Genomic DNA, 21274 nt, shown 5'->3' with positions numbered 1-21274 from the left:
TCTCTTCAGTAGAGAGATACCACCATGTACTGGATACATCCAGTACCCCCATGATACAAAGGTCTATATGCTTTAAGTTGCTCTAGAGGCTCCTTTACTATCCTCCTTCTTTTTTTTTTTTTTTGGATTCTTTTTCTTTTTGCTTTTCTGATTGGGCGTTTCGGCTTCCTTGTATTCTAAATCGCTGATTTGATTCTCAGCTCCATCTACTCTACTGTTGACTCTCTGTAAATTATTCTCTATTTCAGTCTGTGTATCATTCATTTCTGACTGGTCATTTTTTTATACTGTTGAGGTCCTCACTAAGTTCATTGAGTATCCTTATAACCAGTGTTTTGAATTCTGCATCTAGTAGATTGTCTCTATTTTGTTTAGTTCTTTTTCTGGAGTTTTTTTTCTGTTCTTTCATTTGGAACATGTTTCTTTGTCTCCTTATTTCAGCAGCCCTACCCCACACTCCGCACTTGTTTCTATGTATTAGGTAGAGCTGCTTTATGTCTGAGGCTTGGCAGAGTGGCCTAATGTAGTAGGTGTCCTGTAGAGTCCAGTGTCACAGCTTCCCTGATCACCCAAGCTGGGCACTAGAGGTGCATCCCTCCTTGTGGGCTGTGTACACCCTCTTCTTGTATTTGAGCCTTGATTGCTGTTGGCAGGTCAGTAGGAGTGATTTACCTCTAGGCTGATCAGCTGGCTGTAAGACTGGCTGTGACACCATGGAGCTTCTACCACTGTGGAGGGTCAGCTGTGCTTGCCAGAAGGCAGGACTTACTTCAGCAGGGCTTTGCTGGCCACTGAGTCTGCTCTTTGAGTATGTCACTTGTGGACATGGTTGGGTGGTGGTGCTTCAGCATGGTCTGAAGCTGTCCACTGGGTGTACTGGCTCTGGGACCTCCTGGAGGTATAGGCCAAGGTCAGCCACTGCTTGTGTTCCGCCTGGGACCACTTGGCATGAGCTATAGAATGATCTGCAGATGGCTGCCACTCGTGCTTGGCTTGGAGGTGCCCAGGAGAGACTAAGCTGTGAACCAAGGCTGGCTGCTGCTTGTGCCTGGTTTGGGGCCACTTAGCAAGAGGTACAGTGCTCACTGAAGACAGGTGATGCTTATTTGAGAGATTTTAGGAAAATCTGAAGCATGAGCCCAAATAGGTTTTTCAAATGGAAAAGCCACGAGAAATAGCTTAGGTAGGCCCACAAGTTGGGTGGGGCAGGACTTCATGTAATGACCAGGGTAGGTCTTAGATGTGTTGCCTGCCTATCAGCTCTGAAAAGGAACAATGGCTTCTGCCAGCCCTTCTATCTGGTTAAAAGCTAACCCCCAGCTCTTACCTTGATGCCAGACAATTCATTTCTTCCCTATATATCTCTGATGTCTTTCAAGCTGCTTTCCCCACACTGGAGCTCAGAGGCAGTGAGTCCAAGTTAGTCCATGCAGGAGCCCTTTAAGAGAAACTGCCTGGGACTCCAGAAGCCCTCCATCTCCCTTAGCCTCAATCCCTGCTGGATTTTGTAGCCAGAAGTTATGGGGACTTCTCTACCTGGTACTGGAACCTTGGGCTGAGGGCCCTGGTGTGGGGCTGAGACCCCTCAGTCTTCATGGGGGTCCTCCACTAGCTATCCCTCCCAATTGTTAGCCACCACATATGGGTTTGGGAACAGCCCATTCCATGTCTCCTCCCCTCCTACCAGGCTTGATGTGGCTTCTCTAATTCCCTATTGTAGGACTTCTGTGCAGCTTGATTTCAGGTGGTTCAGGTCATGATTGTTGTGTAGTTTAGTTGTATTTTTGATGTGGTTATGGGAGGAGATGAGTAAGTACCATGTTTACCTATATTGCCATCTTGACTGAAAGTCCCAATCACAGTATATGTTTTGAGGTATTCAATGCTCTTAAACATACCAGTATGCTATTATATAAAAGCTATTTGATACAACCACTGTTATTTTGTTATTTTATTTTTTGAATTGATGTGCTTAGTTATAAAATTAATAAAATTACATTACAAAGTTTGGAAGATAAGAAGAAAATTATGTAATTAAATCCCATTAGCCTGAGACAGCCACTTATACCATTTTATTATATTTCTTTCCAGTCTTTTCATATACTTCTGATTTCCATAGCTGCAACTCTGATGTATAATAATATTGTATTACGCATTTTAATTTAGTATTTTGTAATAATCAGTAACTAATGTATTATTGTCTGATGGTAGGGCAAAGATGTAATGGCCATATAATGAGAAGGCATCTTTGTACTGAAAGATGAAACAGGCAATCCCATAGAATGTAACAGAACTTATTATTGGGTCACTTACTTATGGGAAAATTGGGCTGGAGTGGACAGATAGCTCAGTAGTTTTGCACAAATTATTCTCCATTACCAGACCCTTGTTAGAGTACCTTTTTAAGAGTATAACTTGGGTACTAATGATTGACAAACTAAAGGGACAAAGAATGCAGTATGGCCCTCCAAAGACCATACCTCCTGGTGGTCTTATGATAGATGATTGCTTATAATCAATACTATTATATTTGATATATATATATATGTTTTTGTGCCATTATGCTATTTCTATAAAAATATTTATGGCTGCATTTTAAGGAACACAGATAATCATCAGTTAGAAAAGTTGGATATGCTTACTAAACATAGTGAAGTTTGTCAAAAATTACAGCATGAAAACTTAAAAATGAAATCTGGGACACAGAAATGGAGTTGGTTTTGTTTACATCTACATCTTTAAAATTGTCTAAGAAATGCTTGTTGCATGGATAAGTTTATATAATAATTTTTCCACTTTTCTTGTACCATAAATTTTACCATCTATATAATAGTTCATGAAATAGATGAAGCATAATTTATTTAACCATTTCCCTATAATCGGACATTTTATAGTTTTAAAAATGTTTTTTTAAATTAATAGTGCTGCAGTTAACATTTTCAGGAATAGAACCCTGCTCCCATATTTATTTATATAGGTACCTGTGTGGGCTGGGATCATAGAAGTAGATATATTGAGTATAGGGACATGAAAATTTACCTGGTTCTTGTTACATATTGCTTTTTCATAAGCATTATATCAATTTATAGTGTTATTAATGACAAATGAGAGACTTCATCTTTAAGAGTTTTGTTGACTTGTATCTGTAACTTTTGTTTTTTGCTTTTTTTTTTCAGATTCTTGTCTTTTACTTTTTACGATGTCTTCTGGCTTTTGTGAGCTGTATCTGTGAACTTTACTTTTACAAGTGAGTGTTAAAGCTTTGCTTCTAAAAGTGCTATGGGGAAACCAAATGTAGCATAGATTATTTTTCTGATGGTATGTAAAAATAGAAAACGCTCTCCTTCTGGCTTCAGTTATACCTGAAATGAGATTTCTCATTTGAAACAAACTGTTGGAGGGGAATACTTCTAATTATCACTCTTTTTCCTGGGGTTCAAAAATATGGTATCTTCATGTTATTAATTTTAATTCTGTTAATAAATGTCTAACTAATCTTCTATTTGGTAGGATTTACTAGAGCCTTATTTTGGGTTCTAAATACAGGATCATTAGCTGTGTCATTTATCTCTTTCCCTCAAGCTTAACTGGTAGGAATTTATTCCCAGTGAGGGACTCAACTGCTCTTATTTTCACCCAATAATAGAATTTCACCAAGTACATACTGGTTGAATATTAGTGGAAGTGTTAAACCTTTCAGTTTTCCACCAATAAAATAGCTACCTTTTTTTAAACATGAAACCTAACAATCATATTATTTTGATAATGCTTAAAAGGTATTTGGACTTAATAATCATTATTAAAAATCTTCCCACTGCAAAGCAGTTAAAAATGTCAGATAACCCTGTCTGGTGTGGCTCAGTGGGTTGAGCACCAGCTTGGGAATTGAAAGGACACCAGTATAATTCCCAGGCAGGGCACATGCCTGGGTTTCAGGGCAAGTCCCCAGTTGGGAGTGTGTGAGAGGCAACCAATTGATGTTTTTCTCACACATCTTTCTCTCCCTCCCTTCCCCTCTCTGTAAAAATAAAGAAAGATACAATATGTCAGATAAAATAAAATCTTTGGCCTTTGACTTGGGGTGGAATACAGGAGAAAAAAGAAAGCCAGTTCTGCTTTTGAGGATTATAAACATAAGTTGGTCTTCATATTGGTTCAGGATTGAATTCAAGTCACCCACATGATTCCCTAGCCCCCAAGTTGAGATCTTGTTTTAAGTTTTTCTGGGCTGGTAGTGCCCTGGGGCCACTTGCAAAAATAAATGTAAAATTTCTTTTGTTTTATTTTGTTTATTTCCTTATTTTAATTATATTTTATTGATTAACCTATTACAATTGTCCCAATTTTTCCCCTTTTGCCCCCCTCTATCCTGTACCCCCGCTCCCTCAGGCAGTTCCCACACCATTGTTCATGTCCATGAGTCATGCATACAAATTCTTTGGCTACTCCATTTTTTATGCCATACTTTACATCCTCATGGATATTTTGTAACTACTTATTTGTACTTCTTAATCCTTTCACCTCTTCACCCATTCTTCATACCCCCATCCCATCTGGCAACCATCAAAATGCTCTCTGTATTCAAGATTTTGTCTTTGTTGTTCTTGTTTGCTTAGTTTGTTTTTTAGATTCAGTTGTTGATAGATATGTATTTATTGCCCTTTGACTGTCCATAGTTTTGATCTTCTTTTTCTTAAATAAGTCCCTTAAACCTTTCATATAATAATGGTTTGGTGATGAAGAACTCCTTTAGTTTTTTCTTGTCTGAAAAGCTCTTTATCTGCCCTTCAATTCTAAATGATAACTTTGCTGGGTAGGGCAGTCTTGGCTGTGGGTCTCTGCTTTTCCTGACTTTTAGTTATTTCTTGCCAGTCCCTTCTAGCCTGCAAAGTGTCCTTTGAGAAATCAGCTGACAGTCTTACAGAAACTCTCCTGTAGGTAACTAACTGCTTTTCTTTTATTGCACTTAAGATTCTCTTGTTATCTTTAACCTTTGGCATTTTAATTATGTTGTGTCTTGGAGTGGGTTTCTGCATCCATCTTGTTTGGGACTGTCTGTGCTTCCTGGACTTGCATGTCTATTTCCTTCACCAAATTAGGGAGTTTTCTTTCATTATTTTTTCAAATATATTTCCAATTTCTTGCTCTTTCTCTTCCCCTTCTGGCACCCCTGTGATGTGAATGTTTGGCTTCTTGAAGTTGTCCCCGAAGCTGCTTACACTATCTTCAGTGTTTTGTTTTGTTTTTTAAGATTTTGTTTATTTATTTTTAGAGAAAGGGGAAGGGAAGGAGAAAGAGAGGGAGAGAAACAGCAGTCTGTGGTTGCAGGGACCTGGCCTGCAACCCAGGCATGTGCCCTGACTGGGAATTGAACTAGCAACCCTGTGCTTCGCAGTCCAGTGTTCAATCCACTGAGCCACACCAGCCAGGAGGTTGTTGTTGTTGTTGTTTTAATTTTCTTTTCTTATTGTTGTCCTGATTGGTTGCATTTTGCTTCCTTATGTTCTAAATCATTGATTTGTGTCTTAGCTTCATTCACTCTACTGTTGTTTGTAAATTGTTGTTCGTTTCAGTTAGCATATTCTTCATTTCTGGTTGGATCTTTTTTTTTCTTTTTTCTTTTTTCTTTTTTTTTGTTTTTTTTGGTTACTGCCTCAATTTCATTGCTAAGAATTGGTCTATACAGATCCTCTGTTTCTTTCTATTTGTGCCTTGGGGAGCTTTATGATTTTGAAAATCCATTTTATCTACATTGTCAAATTTGTTGGTATATATTTGTTTATAGAAGTCTAATGATTTTTTTAAATCTGTGGTATCAGTTGATATCTTTTCATTTTTGATTTTGGTTATTTTTGTTGTCTTTTTCCTGTTTGATGAATCTTACTGTACATTTTTCAATGAATTAGCTTTTATTTTTATTAGTCTTTTCTCTTGTATTTTTATTTCATTTATTTGTGCCCTGATTTTTGTTATAATTTTTTTTTTACTTATTTTATAGTTTCTCTGTCTCTCTCGTTCTCTCTCTCTCTCTCTCATTTCTTCGTGTGTAAATTTAAATCAGTTTTTGCAAGTGTTTCCTGCTCTTTTGGTAGCCCTGCATAGCCATAGTGTTTTCTCTTCTAACTGCTTTTGCTTCATACTAGATTTTGTTAGGTTGTTTTTCAATTTTTGAGTGTCTCAAGGTAGATTTGCTTTTCCATTTATTTTTCTTCTTTCAGCTATTGTTGTTTAGAAGCATGTTGTTTAATCTTCACACATGTGTTTTTTTTCTATTATTCTTTATACTTAATTTTAATTATATTTAACATTGTGGTCAGATAATAGGGTAGATATACTTTAAATTTCTTGACTTTTGAGGCTTTGATTGGATCTTTTTGTATGCTGTTGAGGTCCTCACTAAGTTCCTTGAACATCCTTATTACCAGTGTTTTGTTTGAACTCTGCATGTGATAGATTCTTATCTCCATTTTGTTTAGTTCTTTTTCTGGAGTTTTGACCCATTTCTTCATTTGGGCCATGTTTCTTTGTCTCCTGATTTTGACAGCCTTGCTGCATATGATTCTATGTATTAGGTAGAGCTGCTCTGACTCCCTGTCTTGGTAGAGTGGCCTAATATACTAGGTGTCCTATAGGGTCCAGTAGCACAGCCTTTCTTATCACCCAAGCTGGGTACTTGATGTGCTCCCTTTGTGTGGGCTGAGGACACCCTCCTTTTGTAGTTGAGCCTTGGTTGCTGTTGGCAGATCAGTGGGATGGATTTACCCAGGCCAGTCAGCTACAAGTACTGGCTGTGTCCACTGACCACCAACCCCTGCCCTCCTGATCCTGATGGAGGATCATCTATACAGGGGCAGAGTGGTAGTGCTCTGATGTGGTCTGTAGCTGTCCATTGGGTGCGCAGGCTCAGGGGTTTCCCAGGTTGTGCAGGCCAAGGTTGGCCCCTACCTGTGTTCTGGCCAGGGCCACCCTATATGAGCTATAAAGCAATCTGAGATGATTGCTGTTTCAGCTGGGCTTGGAGATTCCCAGGTGAAGCCAAGCTATGAATCTAGGCTGGCTGCTGCAAGTGCCAGGCCTGGGGCCACTTACCAAGAGGTACAGGGGTTGGGGGTTCACAGAAGCTGGCTGCTGTTGTTTATTTGAGAGGAGTTAGGAAGTTATGAAGCATGAACCATTAACAGCTTGGATAGGCCCATAAGTTGGGTGGGAAGGAGTTTCAGGGGATCTCCAGGGCAGGACTAACAGTGTTCGCCCTGTTGGAGTCTCAGATATGGCACCAGCTCGCTGACTCCGTGGCTCTATGGAGGAGGGTTCAAAAAAGGGACAATGACCTCTGTCTGTTTTTCTGTCTGGAATAAAGCTGCCCCCCAGCTCTTGCCTTAATGCCAGACACTTCAGTTTCTCCCTGTATGCCACTGGTGGCTTTCAAGCTGCTACCCCATTGCTGGAACTTGGAGGGAGTGAATCTGAGTAGGTCTTTGTGTGGGTTCTTTAAGAGATACTGCTTGAGACTCCAGAAGTTTGTTCCAACAACTCAATCCCCACTGGTTTTTGCAGCCAGAAGTTATGGGGACTTATCTTCCTGGCACTGGAACCATGTGCTGGGGTCCTGATGTGGGGCCGAGGCTCCTCGCTCCTGATACCTCTCCCAAATTTTTATCCACCACACATGGGTGTGGAACCAGCCTGTTCCACATCTCCGCCCCTCCTACCAGTCTGGATGGATGTGGATTCTTTAATTCTGTGCTTGTCAGACTTTCATTAAGCTCAATTTCTGATGTTTCTGAGTGATGGCTCTTCTATAATTTATTTGTAATTTCAGTGTGGTTGTGCAAGGAGGCATGTTTACCTATGCTGCCATCTTGATTGGACGTCCTCCTAAAATGTCTTTAGAGGAGAGAATTCTTAACCCAAGTGTCAAAGAATTACCACAGGTTAACTTTTAGAGAACAAGAAATTATAATAAAAATAAATCACTGAGCACAAAAGGGAACAAGACATTATGACTGAGAGCCAGCACATGTAACAATAGAAAGCTGACTTACAAAACTTCATTTATTAAAAATTATTAAAATAAGAATGTAAAATTAGTATATTTGATACTTTTAAAGAAATAAAAGGAAATGAAAAACATGAATCAGCAACAAGAGACTAATCAATCAAAAGAGTGCAAAGGAACATACAAAATGGAAAAAATACTATAATTGCAAACCGTATATCTGATAAGAGCTTCACTTCTAAAATATGTAAGGAACTCCTACAATTCAATACCAAAAACATTAATATTCTGATTATATAATGGATTAAGGACTTTAGCAGACATTTCTCCAAAGAAGACATACAAAAGACCAACAGATACATGAAAAGATAATCAACATCACTAATCATCAGGGAAATACAAGTCAAAAACATAGTGAGATCACTTTATATACCTGTTACAATGACTATTTTAAAAAAGGTTAAAGATAAGGAGAGAGTCTTAAATGTTGGCAAGGGTGTAGAGAAATTAGAATCCGCACACTTTTGGTGGGAATGCAAAATGGCACTGTCACTATGGAAAACAGTATGAGGGTCCTCAAAAAGTTAAAAGTAGATTTACCAGCAATTCCATTTCTTAGTATATATCTAAAAGAATTGAAATCAGAATCTCAAGGTGATATCCACACTCTCATATTTATATTAGCACTGTTTATAATAACCTAGATTGGAAACAGCCTAAATGTCCATTGATAGATGAATGGAGAAAAATATGTTATATACATATGTTGAAATATTATTCAGTCTTAAAAAAGAAGGGAATCTTGCGATATGCGGCAACATGGATGAACTTTAAGGACATTAGGCTAAGTGAAATAACCAGTCACAGAAGAACAAATACTGAGTGATTTCACTTATATGATATTTCTCAAACAGTCAAATTCATGGAAGCAAGAGAATAGAATTATGGTTGCTAGGTCTTGGGGGGAGGAGGAAATGGGAAGTTGCCAATCAATGGATATACAGTTTCAGTTACACAATCTGAATTAGTTCTAGAGATTTGCTGTACAACACTATGCCAATGGATAACAATAATACTGTATTTTATACTTAAAAAATTGGTTAAGACGGTAGATCTCATATTAAGTGTTCTTACCACAATAAAATAAAAATAAATTAAAAAAGAACTGAGACTACAGGAGTTTTGGCCAAGATGGAGATATAGGTAGAAACACTTTGCTTCCTTGCACAACCAAAGGAAGGATAACAACCAACTTAAAAAGCAATAAACAACCAGAACTGCCAGAAAACAAACTGCATGGAACTCTGACAACCAAGGAGTTAAAGAAACATTCATCCACACCAGTAGAAGGGGCAGAGATGGGCAGCTGGGTGGCAAAGAGGACCTGAGGCAAGGTGGTACACAACGTGGGTAAGGAGGGGCTGGCTCACTGAGAAACTAAAGACTCACACTTCTAGCTGTAAAATATCGTAGGGGTCATGAAAGTGGGAGAAACTCCCAGTCTCACAGGAGTGTTCGTTGGAAAGTGGGGCTAGAGAGGAGCAAGTGAGTGGCATTGTTCCCTCTCTGAGCATAGAAAGTGCCACAGTGCAGCAAAGAGGGTTGCCCTGCGTTGGTAAATACCTAAGGTTCCACCCCTTAAAAACTTAACAACTGTACCAAGACAAAAAAATATGGGCTAAATGAAAGAACAGATCAAACTCTAGAGAAAGAGTTAAGTGATGAAGAGATAGACAACCTATCTGATGCAGAGTTCAAAACACTGGTAATCAGGATGCTCAAAGAATTGATGGAGATCAGTCACAAAACAAAGAAAGAAATGAAGGCTATGCAAAGTGAAATAAAACAAAAATACAGAGAACCAACCGTGAAGGGAAAGAAACCGGGACTGAAGTCAATGATTTGGAACAAAAGGAAGAAATAAGCATCCAACTGGAACAGAGTGATGAAATAAGAAGGCATAAAAAATGAGAAGAGGCTTAGAAACCTCTGGGACAACTGTAAGCACTCTAACATCCAAATCATAAGGGTGCCAGAAGGAGAATAGGAAGATCAGGAAGCTGAAAATTATCTGAACAAATAATGAAGGAAAACTTCCCTAATCTAGTGAAGAAAACAGACTTCCAGGAAGTCCAGGAAACTCAGAGAGTCCCAAAGAAATTGGACCCAAGAAGGAACACACCAAGGCACATCATAATTAAGTCACCCAATGTTAAAGATAAGGAGAGAATTTTAGACACAAGAGGAAAGGAGAGAGTTACCTACAAAGGAGTTCCCATTAGACTATCAGCTGATTTCTCAAAAGAAACTTTACAGGTGAGAAGGGGCTGGAAAGCAGTATGTGAAGATATGAAAGACAAGGACCTACATCCAAGATTACTCTATCCAGCAAAGCTATCATATAGAATGGGAGGGCAGATAAAGTGCTTCCCAGATAAGGTCAAGTTAAAGGAGTTCATCATCACCAAGCCCTTATATGAAATGTTAAAGGGACTTATCTAAGAAAAAGATAAAAAACTATGAACAATAAAGTGACAAGAAACTCATAACTATCAACAATGGAACCTAAACAAAAACTAAGCAAACATGTAGAACAGGAACAGAGTCACAGAAATGAAGATCACATGGAGGGTTATCAATGGGGAGGCAACGGGGGAGAATGGGGGAAAGATACAGGGAATGAGAAGCATAATTGGTAGGCATAAAATAGACAGGGGTAAATTAAGAATAGTATAGGAAATGGAGAAGCCAAAGAACTTATGTGTACAACCCATGGACATGAACTAAGGTGGAGTGGGGGGAGATGGTGGAGGGTGGAGAGTTGCAGGGTAGAGAGGGGATAAAGGGAAGAAAAAAACTGGGACAAGTGTAATAGCATAATCAATAAAATATACTTTAAAAACTGAAAGGAGGCACACACACACACACACACAAACTGAGACTACAAAAATAACCAGGGAGATTTGAAAAAGAACCAAACAGAACTTGTAGAAATGAAGATGTAATAATTGATATTTAGAATTCACTGGATAGTTAAAACATGATTAGACACTGCTAACAAGTAAATTAGAAGACTGATCTGAAGAAATTACTAAGAATTTAGTACAGAGTGACAACAAAAGGAAATAAAAGAGAGGTTAAGAGTAAAAGAGTTTAAGAATGTTCATTGCCACACTAATTACACTAACCAAGATTAGAATTACCTATGTGTCCACTATACAGTAAAGATTTGATATATATCTAATCAGGTTCTAAGAGATGATAGAATGGGGAGAGGCAAATTGTGGGGGGCTCCACCTACAGGCCCCCCCTCTGGCCGCCATGGATGAGAATAAGTCTACCAAGACATGATCTGCTTGGGGAGGAAAGGTGGCCAATCTCTCAAAGAAGGGCCAAGGGCCTTTTCCTCAATGGGCTTTTATTGGGCTTGTTTGCACAAGAATACAGGTAAAGCTCATTAACCATTGTCAGGCAATAAGGATTAAACAATAGATAACAAAGAACTCTGAGGGCCTATTTTGAGTCAGGGTCAGATAGCTAAAGAGCAATAAAACTTTTGAGGAACAAACTCACTTCTTGCTTGGACCCTTATCATTTAATTGAGAGCATTCTAAACAAAGCAGGTTTCACAGGATTTTTCATATTCTTTCTTAGGCCTGATTGCTGGGGAAACCCACACTTTCCAGCACAGGGCTTCACTGCCCTCAGTCATTGTTTTAGGTTTCAGGCATTGTCTCAGGCTTAAGACAGGCTGGGGTAGTAAGGCAACCAAGAGATTAGGAGACTTCTCACAGACAGAATGAAGACTCAGGCTTTATCAAAGCCAAGGGGCGAGGGTCCATCACCCCCTTTTGCTGTACCCTCCAAAGTCCTTTCTTGGGGGCCTCCCATGTGATTGTGCCTGGCTTAGGTCGTTCCCCACTTTGGGGAATCTTACCCATCATTGGCTAACCGATCGAGCATTGGGGGCCAGTTATGGATGAAGTAAAAGGAGCAGAAGCAGCACTCCTGCCAGGGAGGTAAGCTTTGTCTCCTTAGTGGCTTCTGGTCCAAAGGTCGCCCCCTCAGCCTTAGCCTTGGGGAGTTTACAGCTTCTGAAAACAGGCAGGGTGGTTCCCAACAGCAAATAATAGCTAAGAATTTTCCAGAGTTGATGAAAAGAAATGCTAATCAACAGATTCAGGAAGGCTAACATATCCTGATAGGGATAATTAAAAAGGAATTAAGAAAACTAGACAAAGAACAAAGAAGATCTTAAAAGTTGATAAAGAACTTAATAGATTACTTGCAAGGGAATGTTAGATTGACAGACTTCTCAAAAGCCAAAGACAAAAAAAGTAATATCTTTAAAGTACTGAGAGGAAATGACTGTCATCCTAAAATTGTATACTCAACTAAGCCATCTTTTAAGACTAATAGCTAAATAATGGCTCTTCAGACAAAAAAAAAATAAAGAAAAAGAAGCCAAACAAAAAACAAATTTACTGTTTACAGAGCTTCAGTAAAGGAACTTCTAAAGGGTATACTTAGGAAGAAGCAAAATTATTTTAAAAAGAAGCTCTGAAATGCAATAAAGAACCTGAGTAAGAAAGTAACATATGGCTATATTTGAACAAAGTTTGAATGAAGCAATAATAATGTTTTTAAAGACCTACAAAAAAAAAGAAGTAAAAGGAATTGTATAATTGCCTAAGTATGAGAAACACTGACTTAAATAACCACTTATTAACACTTTGGCGTATCTCCTACCTAGTCTTTTTTCAATAACTACCATTTATTGAGCAACTCTGCCAGGCACTCTTATGAGCACTTTGCCATGTGTTGGCCTCACAGAAACTTTGCAGATTAGGTAATTATTATCCACTTTTACAGGTGAGAAATCTGATAATCAGTGATTATGTAACTAGACATGGGTGTCACTGCTAGCAAGTGACAAAGCCCAAATTTAAACCTGTTCCCAACTGAATCTGAGGCCTATTATTTTTCCACAACATCTTGCTGTTTTCCTGTTGTCAGTAGACATACTCTTAGCATGGAAGACATATGTTTTGTCTTTGGGAGAGCACTTTGCTTCTGCATAAGGAGTAAGAACATTTGGGTTTCTTATGCACATGAAAATTGCTAACAAACCTGTCAAGGTATTTGGTATTTGACTTGACATAGTCAGTGTTCTCTGTGATGCAGGCATATTTTTTGTCTTTTGATTTGAAGTTTACATCCCTATGATTTGTTGTGCTGATAGTCTTTGTCTTTCTTTTAGGGCTGTGTGCAAAAAGTTTGGGCTGCATGTAAGTCGCATGATGCTAGCCTTCTTGGTTCTCAGCACTGGCATGTTCTGCTCGTCTTCAGGTAAGTAAAGAGTAGGTGAGGGCACAACAGGTGGACTGATACTTCATAGTTGTGTCAAAAGAAAGAACTTGTCCAGATATGTTATATTTGTATAACATATGAATAATTTGCACTATTAGCCACATAATCTTGAATGACCTTTACAACATTAAGTAAGATAACTATTTTCTCAGTTTTGCTAGAACTTAGAAAGATGAGATGCTTACTGAAAGTCAAACAGTTTATAAGTGGAAGAGCTGTTGTTTTCATCAGGCTGTTTTCTATTACATTATTATATTTCTTATCACTGTAAGGCTAAAACACACAGGCACCCCCTGCCTTTCTTTGTTGTTAGGGGAAGGAATATAATTTTCTTATTTTGCTCAAGAAGGTTCTTGTGCCTAAAAACTCTGTTCTTAATGGTTCTCCATTCTGCCCCTTTCAGTATTTGCAGTGTATTCTGAAAAGGTATAAATCTTTTACTGTTTTTTTTGTTGTTTTTACACTAAACTTTAGATATTGAAAATAAAAACCTTAATCTAGAATGGTGGCTTCCAAACTATGCTGCCAGTGAACATTTGTGTTCTATGACCTGAGCCAAGGTAACCTGCTGCCAAAAGGTATGCTGTTCCCAATTCTCCAGAAAATTTAAGTGACTACACATAATTATCTCAATTTTAATTTCTGCTTGTGTGTACCAGAATCTAGTGTACATACTAAATATGCACAAAAAATAGTGTCCCGCTCAGAAGTATATACTTTCAAGGACTATCAAAATCTAGGTCATTCTTCAGAGGCCTCAGGGCTTCACAGTGGAGTACCTTTGAGAGCCAGTGTCCTAAATGAGACTGCTCTCCCCTCTGAGCTGGCAGAGACCTGAGATTCCTCTGCCCCCTTTGCCTCTGCCTTGGCATTTGCTGATGAGATGGCATTGATGCTATTCAGCATTTATCTGTAAAGGCTGTACCCTACATGTTTTTATAATTACTTTGCTACTCCTAAAATTGATTCTTATATAAGGGAGATACCTGGAAGTGTCTTCATTTTTATAATCTCAATTGAGGATGTTAAGGCACAGATCAGTTCAGGGCATCCTTTGATACAGAACCCTTGAACTTTTGTTAAGTTTCTTAAATCTTATTGCCTGTTCATTGTGGTTTTTGTTGGAGTTGGTACTGGCTTTTCCTCATAGTGCTAGGTGAAGTAGGCCTCATACAGCAGGCAGAAGCACATCTGTATTTTTGTTTAGAGTTGGTGGAAGCACTTTGATCAAATGTCACTGTGGCTGAGAACCTGAAAATAGACCTTTCCTGTATACAACAGCAAAGTGATGCTAGATGACAATAATTAGAGGGACATCTAAAGGCCAAACTTATGTAAAGGAGGGCTGTTAACCAACATTTGGTTCTTGAGAAGGCTTCCTAAAATTCCTGTGGGGCACAGGGTGGTACCTGGACAGCCTCAAAAGACTACCAGAAGATAATCTTCTTCAGAAATAGATAGTCAGCAGTTGCTCTAAGTTTCTTGAAGCATATTCCGTGCCTGGAAATATAACCTGGGAACGTGAAATTATGTAAGTTTTAGATTTGGGATACAGGCTTGGAGAGGAATCACATGGTTGGTATTTTTTAATTGGGTGATGTATTGGTACCTAAAATATAACAGAAAATAAGAAAATCATTATATTTAATTTCTTTGAAGGTATATATCACTTTGCTGCCCTTTTCTAATACAGCATTGCTCAAGATATATTCCTGGTTATTGACCCTTTGAAGAATAGATACATTTTTAAAAATTGATACTTAAACTGTTATCCCTGAACCTGAAACTTTTTTTTTCTTCATTTCTTTATTCTTACAGCATTTCTTCCTAGTAGTTTCTGTATGTATACTACACTGATAGCCATGACTGGCTGGTATATGGACAAGACTTCCATTGCTGTGCTTGGAGTAGCAGCTGGGGCTATTGTAGGCTGGCCATTCAGTGTGGCTCTTGGGTAAGAAACTAATACAGTTCATCTTCCTTATATCATTGGGTATATAGTAAATCTTAATGTTAGGTTATCTCCATATTCTCTGCATAGGACCTAAAGTTAGAGGAATTATTTGGACTTAAGAAAGACTGGGAAATGGAATAATATTTCTCTTAGTGCTTATTGTTTTTATTAATTTAAATGAGAATAGAAAACTGTTAAGCATCTGCTGTATGTTAGACACTGTTAAACTCTGTACACACTTTATCCCTAAGTTTATAAGAGCTCTGCAGGAGAAATCAATTATTAGTGCTTTATAAATGAGAAAATAGAGTCCAAGAGGTGGAGTAATTTTCCTTTATGATTATGTGTGCTTTGGATCCAGCCAATTCTGACTCTGTAGCTAAATTTTTTTCCATACTGCACCACCCTGTACTGTGCATTTTCCCAGTCGCCAAGGCTTGAAATCTGAGTTCCTTTGTCAGATTAGGTCCCCAGCTGGGGATTAAGGTCCCCAGCTGTGATTGTGTTTTGGTCTGTTTCTCCCTTTAGTTCTGTGAGTAGTTGCTATATATATTTTGGGTACTCCCTGATTGGGTGCATATATATTAGGAAGTGTTATGTCTTCTTTTTTTTTCTTTTTAATTTATTTTTTAAATTTTAATCATTGTTCAAGTACAGCTTTCTCCCTTTTACTCCCAGTCCAGCCCACCCACCCAACCCTCCCCTCTTCCCTCCTATTACCACCCTCCCCCTAGTTTTTGTTCATGTGTCCTTTAAATTTGTTCCTGTAAACCCTTCCCATTGTCCCCTGAAATTCCCTCTTCTCTCCCCTGTGGTCACTGTCAGCCTGTCCTCTATTTCAGTGTCTTTGGTTATATTTTGCTTGTTTCTTTGTTTTATTGTTTAGGTTCCTGTTAAAGGTGAGATCACATGGTATTTGTCTTTCACTACCTGGCTTGTTTGTTTCGCTTAGCATAATGCTTTCCAGCTCCATCTAAGCTGTTGCAAAGGGTGGGAGCGCCTTCTTTCTTTCTGCTGCATAGAATTCCATTGTGTAAGTGTACCATAGTTTTTTGATCCATTCATTTACTGATGGGCATCTAGGTTGCTTCCAGCATTTAGCTATTGTAAATTGTGCTGCTATGAACATTGGGATGCATAGGTTCTTTTGGACTGGTGTTTTAGTGTTCTTAGGATAAAGTCCCAGCAGAGGAATTGCTGGGTCATGTTATGTCTTCTTGATGTAATGTCCTCTTTTTTATTATAAAATGTTCATCTTTGTCTCTTTTTACCTTTGTTATCTTGAAATCTATTTTGTCAGATACAAGTGTGGCTATACCTGCTTTTTCCCGGATGTTATTTGCTTGGAGAGTCATTTTCACTCTTTCACTTTGAATCTGCCTTTGTCTTTGTGGCTTAGATGTGTCTCCTTAAGGCAACATATGGTTGGGTTTTGTTTTTTTATCCAGTCTGTTATTCTGTGCCTCTTTGTTGGTGAGTTTAGTCCATTTCATTTAGGGTAATTATTGATGTATGAGGATTTCCTGTAGCCCTTTTATCCTTCATTTTCTGGTAGCTCTGTGCCTCCATTGGTTCTTTTCCTTTGTTTCCATCGGTTATTTTTGTTTGATGGTATTCCATACTTCTCTCTTTTTTAAGCTGTGTATCTCAGTTTTGGAGTTTTTGTGTGTGGTTACCATTAGGTTTATGACAGAAAGTTTCATATACACAGTTTTTTTTTCTTTTGAATCCATTTTTGATCTCTCTCCTTCTCTGCAAATTCAGACCTTTATCTCCCCCTCTCCTTTTATGTTTTTGTTGTCACAAATTATCCCTATGTATGCTATAAGGTTTTTTTGGTGATCTTACTTGTAGTGTTATGACCTTTACTTCTTTGTTTTAGGTAGAATAACCTCTTTGAGTATTTCCCTGCAGTGGTGGCCTTCTGGTGATAAATTGCTTCAGCTTCTGTACATCTGGAGAAGTCTTTATTTCTCCTTTATATTTAAAGGATAACCTTTCTAGGTATATTATTCTTGGCTGGTAATTTCTCTCTTTCAGTAGTTTGAATATTTGGTTCCACTCTCTTCTGTCTTGTAGAGTTTCTGCTGAGAAGTACAATGGTAACCTGATGGCCTTTCCTTTATAAGTCACTTCCTTCTTTTTCATGACTACTTTGAGAAGACTTTCTTTGTCATTCATTTTTGACAGTTTTAATACAGTGTGCCTTGGAGAAGCTTCTTTGGATTGAGGTAACTAGGTGTTCTTTTGCTTCTTGGATTCAAGGATCTAGTTCTCTCCATAGGCTTGGGAAGTTCTCATCCACTATTTGTTTGAATAGGCTATTCCCTTCTTGCCTATTAGTCTTATATTGCTTTTTCTTTTCTTTTTTAAATATATTTTATTGATTATGCTATTACAGTTGTCCCATTTTCCCTCCTTTATTCCCCTCCGCCCTGTGCACCCCCTCTCACCCCATTCCCCCCCTTTAGTTCATGTCCATGGGTCATGTATATAAGTTCTTTGGCTTCTACATTTCCTATACTATTTGTAACCTCCTCCTGCCTATCTTCTACCTACCATTTATGCTTATTCTCTGTACCTTTTCCCCCCTCTCTCCCCACCCACTCCCCCGCTGATAACCTTCCTTGTGATCTCCGTTTCCATGATTCTGTTCCTGTTCTAGTTGTTTCCTTAGTTTGTTTTTGTTTTAGGTTCAGTTGTTAATAACTGTGAGTTTATTGTCATTTACTGTTCATATTTTTTATCTTCTTTTTCTTACCGAAGTCCCTTTAATATTTCATATAATAAGGGCTTGGTGATGATGAACTCCTTTAACTCAACCTTATCTGGGAAGCCCTTTATCTGCCCTTTCATTCTAAATGATAGCTTTGCTTGATAGAGTAATCCTGGATGTAGGTCCTTGCTTTTTATGACTTTGAATACTTCTTTTCAGCCCCTTCTTGCCCTCAAGGTTTCTTTGGAGAAATCAGCTGACAGTCTTATAAGAACTCCTTTGTGGGTAACTGTCTCCTTTTCTCTTGCTGCTTTTAAGATTCTCCCCTTATAAGGGTTTAATCTCCAAAATATATAAAGAACTCACATGATTCCACTCTAAGAAGACAAGCAATCCAATTAAACAGTGGGCAAAGGACTTGAACAGACACTTCTCCCAAGGAGGACATACAGAGGATCCAGAGACACATGAAAGGTGCTCAGTATTGCTAGCTATCAGAGAGATGCAAATTAAAACCACAATGATATACCACTTCACACCAGTCAGAATGGTGTGAAGTGGTATATCATAAACAAAGAAACAAACAAGTGTTGGAGGGGTTGTGGAGAAAAGGGAACCCTAGTGCACTGTTGGTGGGAATGCAGACTGGTACAACCACTATGGAAAACAATGTGGAATTTTCTCAGAAAACTAAAAATAGATCTATCTTTTGACCCAGCAGTTCCACTGCTAGGATTATATCCTAAGAACCCTGAAACTCCAACCCAAAAGAACCTATGTACCCCAATGTTCATAGCAGTACAATTTACAATAGCCAAGTGTTGGAAGCAACCTAGATGCCCATCAGTAAATGAATGGATCAAAAAACTCTGGTACATTTACACAATGGAATTCTATGCAGCAGAAAGAAAGAAGGAGCTCCTACCTTTTGTGACAGCACAGATGGAACTGGGAAGCATTATGCTAAGCAAAATAAGCCAGGTGGTGAAAGACAAATACCATATGATCTCACCTTTAACAGGAAGCTAATCAACAAAACAAAGAAACAAGCAAAATATAACCAAAGACACTGAAATAGAGAACAGGCTGACAGTGACCAGAGGGAAGAGGGGAGGGAATTACAGGGGAAAAGGGGAAGGGTTTACAGGAACAAATATAAAGGACACATGAACAAAAACAAGGGTGGGTGGAAACGGGAGGGAAGTGGGGAGGTCTGGGGGGGTGTGGGCTGGGATGGGAGAAAAAGGCAGAAAACTGTACTTGAGCAACAATTAAAATAAAAAATAAAATAAAGTAAAAAAAGGATTCTCGACTTATCTTTAATCTTGGGTAATGTAATTATGATGTGCCTTGGTGCATTTCTCCTTGGGTCAAATTTCTTTGGAACTCTCTGAGCTTCTTGGACTTCCTGGAAGTCTATTTTCTTTGCCAGATTGGGGAAGTTCTCCTTCATTATTTGTTCAAATAAGTTTTCAATTTTTTGCTCTTCCTCTTCTCCTTCTGGCACTCCTATGATTCAGATGTTGGAACATTTAAAGATGTTCTGGAGGTTCCTAAGCCTCTCCTTATTATTTTGAATTCTTGTTTCTTCATTCGTTTCTGATTGGATGTTTCTTTCTTCTGGTCCACACCGTTGATTTGACTCCTGGTTTCCTACCCTTCACTGTTGTTTCCCTGTACATTTTCTTTTATTTCACTTAGCATAGCCTTCATTTTTTCATGTAATTTGCAACCATATTCAACCAATTAAGTGAGCATCCTGATTACCAGTGTTTTGAACTGTGCCTCTGATAGATTGGCTATCTCTTTGTCGCTTAGTTGTATTTTTTTTGGAGCTTTGATGTGTTCTTTTATTTGGGCCTGTGTGTGTGTGTGTGTGTGTGTGTGTGTGTGTCAGTGCTCCTGTTATGTAGTGAGGGGCCAAGCCTTAGGTGTTCACCAGGGCAACCCAGGTCGCTGCGTTGCGATGCTGTATGTGGGGGAGGGGTTCAAGAGATAACAGTGCTGCTTGCTCCCCTCTCTGCTGGCTGTCAGTCACTTCCCCTGCTACCCACAATCAAATTGTGCTCTTCTGGTGCTGATTCCTGGGTGGGTGGGTTTGTGTATGTTCTAGGACCCCGTGACTCTCTCTAACAAACTCTCCTGTGAGGCTGGGATTTTCTCCTGCTGCTGCCTCAACCCTCACAGGTGTTTTCAGTCAGAGGCTTTGAGGCTTTATTTCCCCACTGGAACTCTGGGTTGCAAGGTCTGTCTCACTCCCCAGTTGTTCGTCCTGGTTTATCTGCACACAAGTGTGGGACAGCCCAGTCCCCAGTCCACCGCCTTGCTGGTCTGCCAGCCGCAGCCTTGCTGTAAGTCCTCTTTGCCCAGCTGCCTGTCTCCACCCCTCCTACCAGATGAATGTTTCTTCTTTAATTCCTTGGTTGTCGGACTTCCATACAGTTCGGTTTTCTGTCAGTTCTGGTTGTTTTTTGTTTTTAAATTTTTTTTGTCCGTCTTTTAGTTGTGCGAGGAGGTACAGTGTGTCTACCTATGCCTCCATCTTGGCTGGAAGTTCATGTTTTTCTTTTTATACTCAGGTCTCTCTTCTTTCCTCTGCATCATTCTAGGTTTCTATCTTCAATATCACTAATTCTTTCCTCCATCTGTAGGCTCTGTTTTCTATGCTCTCTAGTTTATTCCTGGTCTCTTTTACTGAATTCTTCATCTCCAGGATTTCTGTTTGCTTCTTTTTTAAAGTTTCAGTCTCTTTGGGAAAGTACTTGTTTTGTTCATTAATTTCTTTTATGAATGCATTAAATTCCTTGTCTGTATTTTCTTGTATCTTGCTGAGTATTTTCAGAACTGCAGTCTTGAATTCTTTCATTTATATCACATCACATAGTTACATGTATTCATGTTTGCTTTCTGGAGAGTTTTCATTTTCTTTCCGAGTGGCCTCATTACCTTGGTTATTCATGTTACTTGATGGTTTCCTTCTCTGTCTAGGCATCAATGTATTAATGGTACTCCTCTAGTAGACTAATGTGAAAAGGTCTTTCTATTATTTTCCAGTAGATGGTGCTTGCTGAGTCACTCATTTTTTTTTTAACTCGGTGAAATCCCAAAGCTGACCTCTACAGGTTCTGTCAGTATAGCTGTAGTGCTTGGGGGTGGAGTTGTCTGGGGAAATCCAGCTGCCTACTTTATTCTGTCCTTTTGGTAATGGTGATCTCTGATAACTTTGAGGGGTTCC

The 21274-nt window shown here is 38.8% G+C and overlaps 1 protein-coding gene across 8 annotated transcripts in view; it reads left to right on the top strand.

Annotated features, from left to right (window-relative positions):
* ALG9 (ALG9 alpha-1,2-mannosyltransferase) overlaps nucleotides 1-21274 on the top strand; it is a 137131-nt gene that overhangs the window by 11779 nt on the left and 104078 nt on the right. For all 8 annotated transcript variants that reach the window (XM_045839511.1, XM_045839544.1, XM_045839521.1 and 5 more), the window contains 3 exons: nucleotides 3177-3247; nucleotides 13260-13348; nucleotides 15188-15323. In XM_045839511.1, coding sequence (XP_045695467.1) covers nucleotides 3177-3247; nucleotides 13260-13348; nucleotides 15188-15323 — 296 coding nt within the window. The remainder of the gene's footprint in view (nucleotides 1-3176; nucleotides 3248-13259; nucleotides 13349-15187; nucleotides 15324-21274) is intronic.

The sequence above is a fragment of the Phyllostomus hastatus genome, unplaced genomic scaffold (assembly GCF_019186645.2).
Source record: "Phyllostomus hastatus isolate PE091 unplaced genomic scaffold, TTU_PhHast_1.1 phas_contig_113, whole genome shotgun sequence".
Taxonomy (NCBI): Eukaryota; Metazoa; Chordata; class Mammalia; order Chiroptera; family Phyllostomidae; genus Phyllostomus; species Phyllostomus hastatus.
The sequence above is the reverse complement of the archived record's forward strand: the minus strand, read 5'-3'. Positions and strand labels throughout refer to the sequence as shown.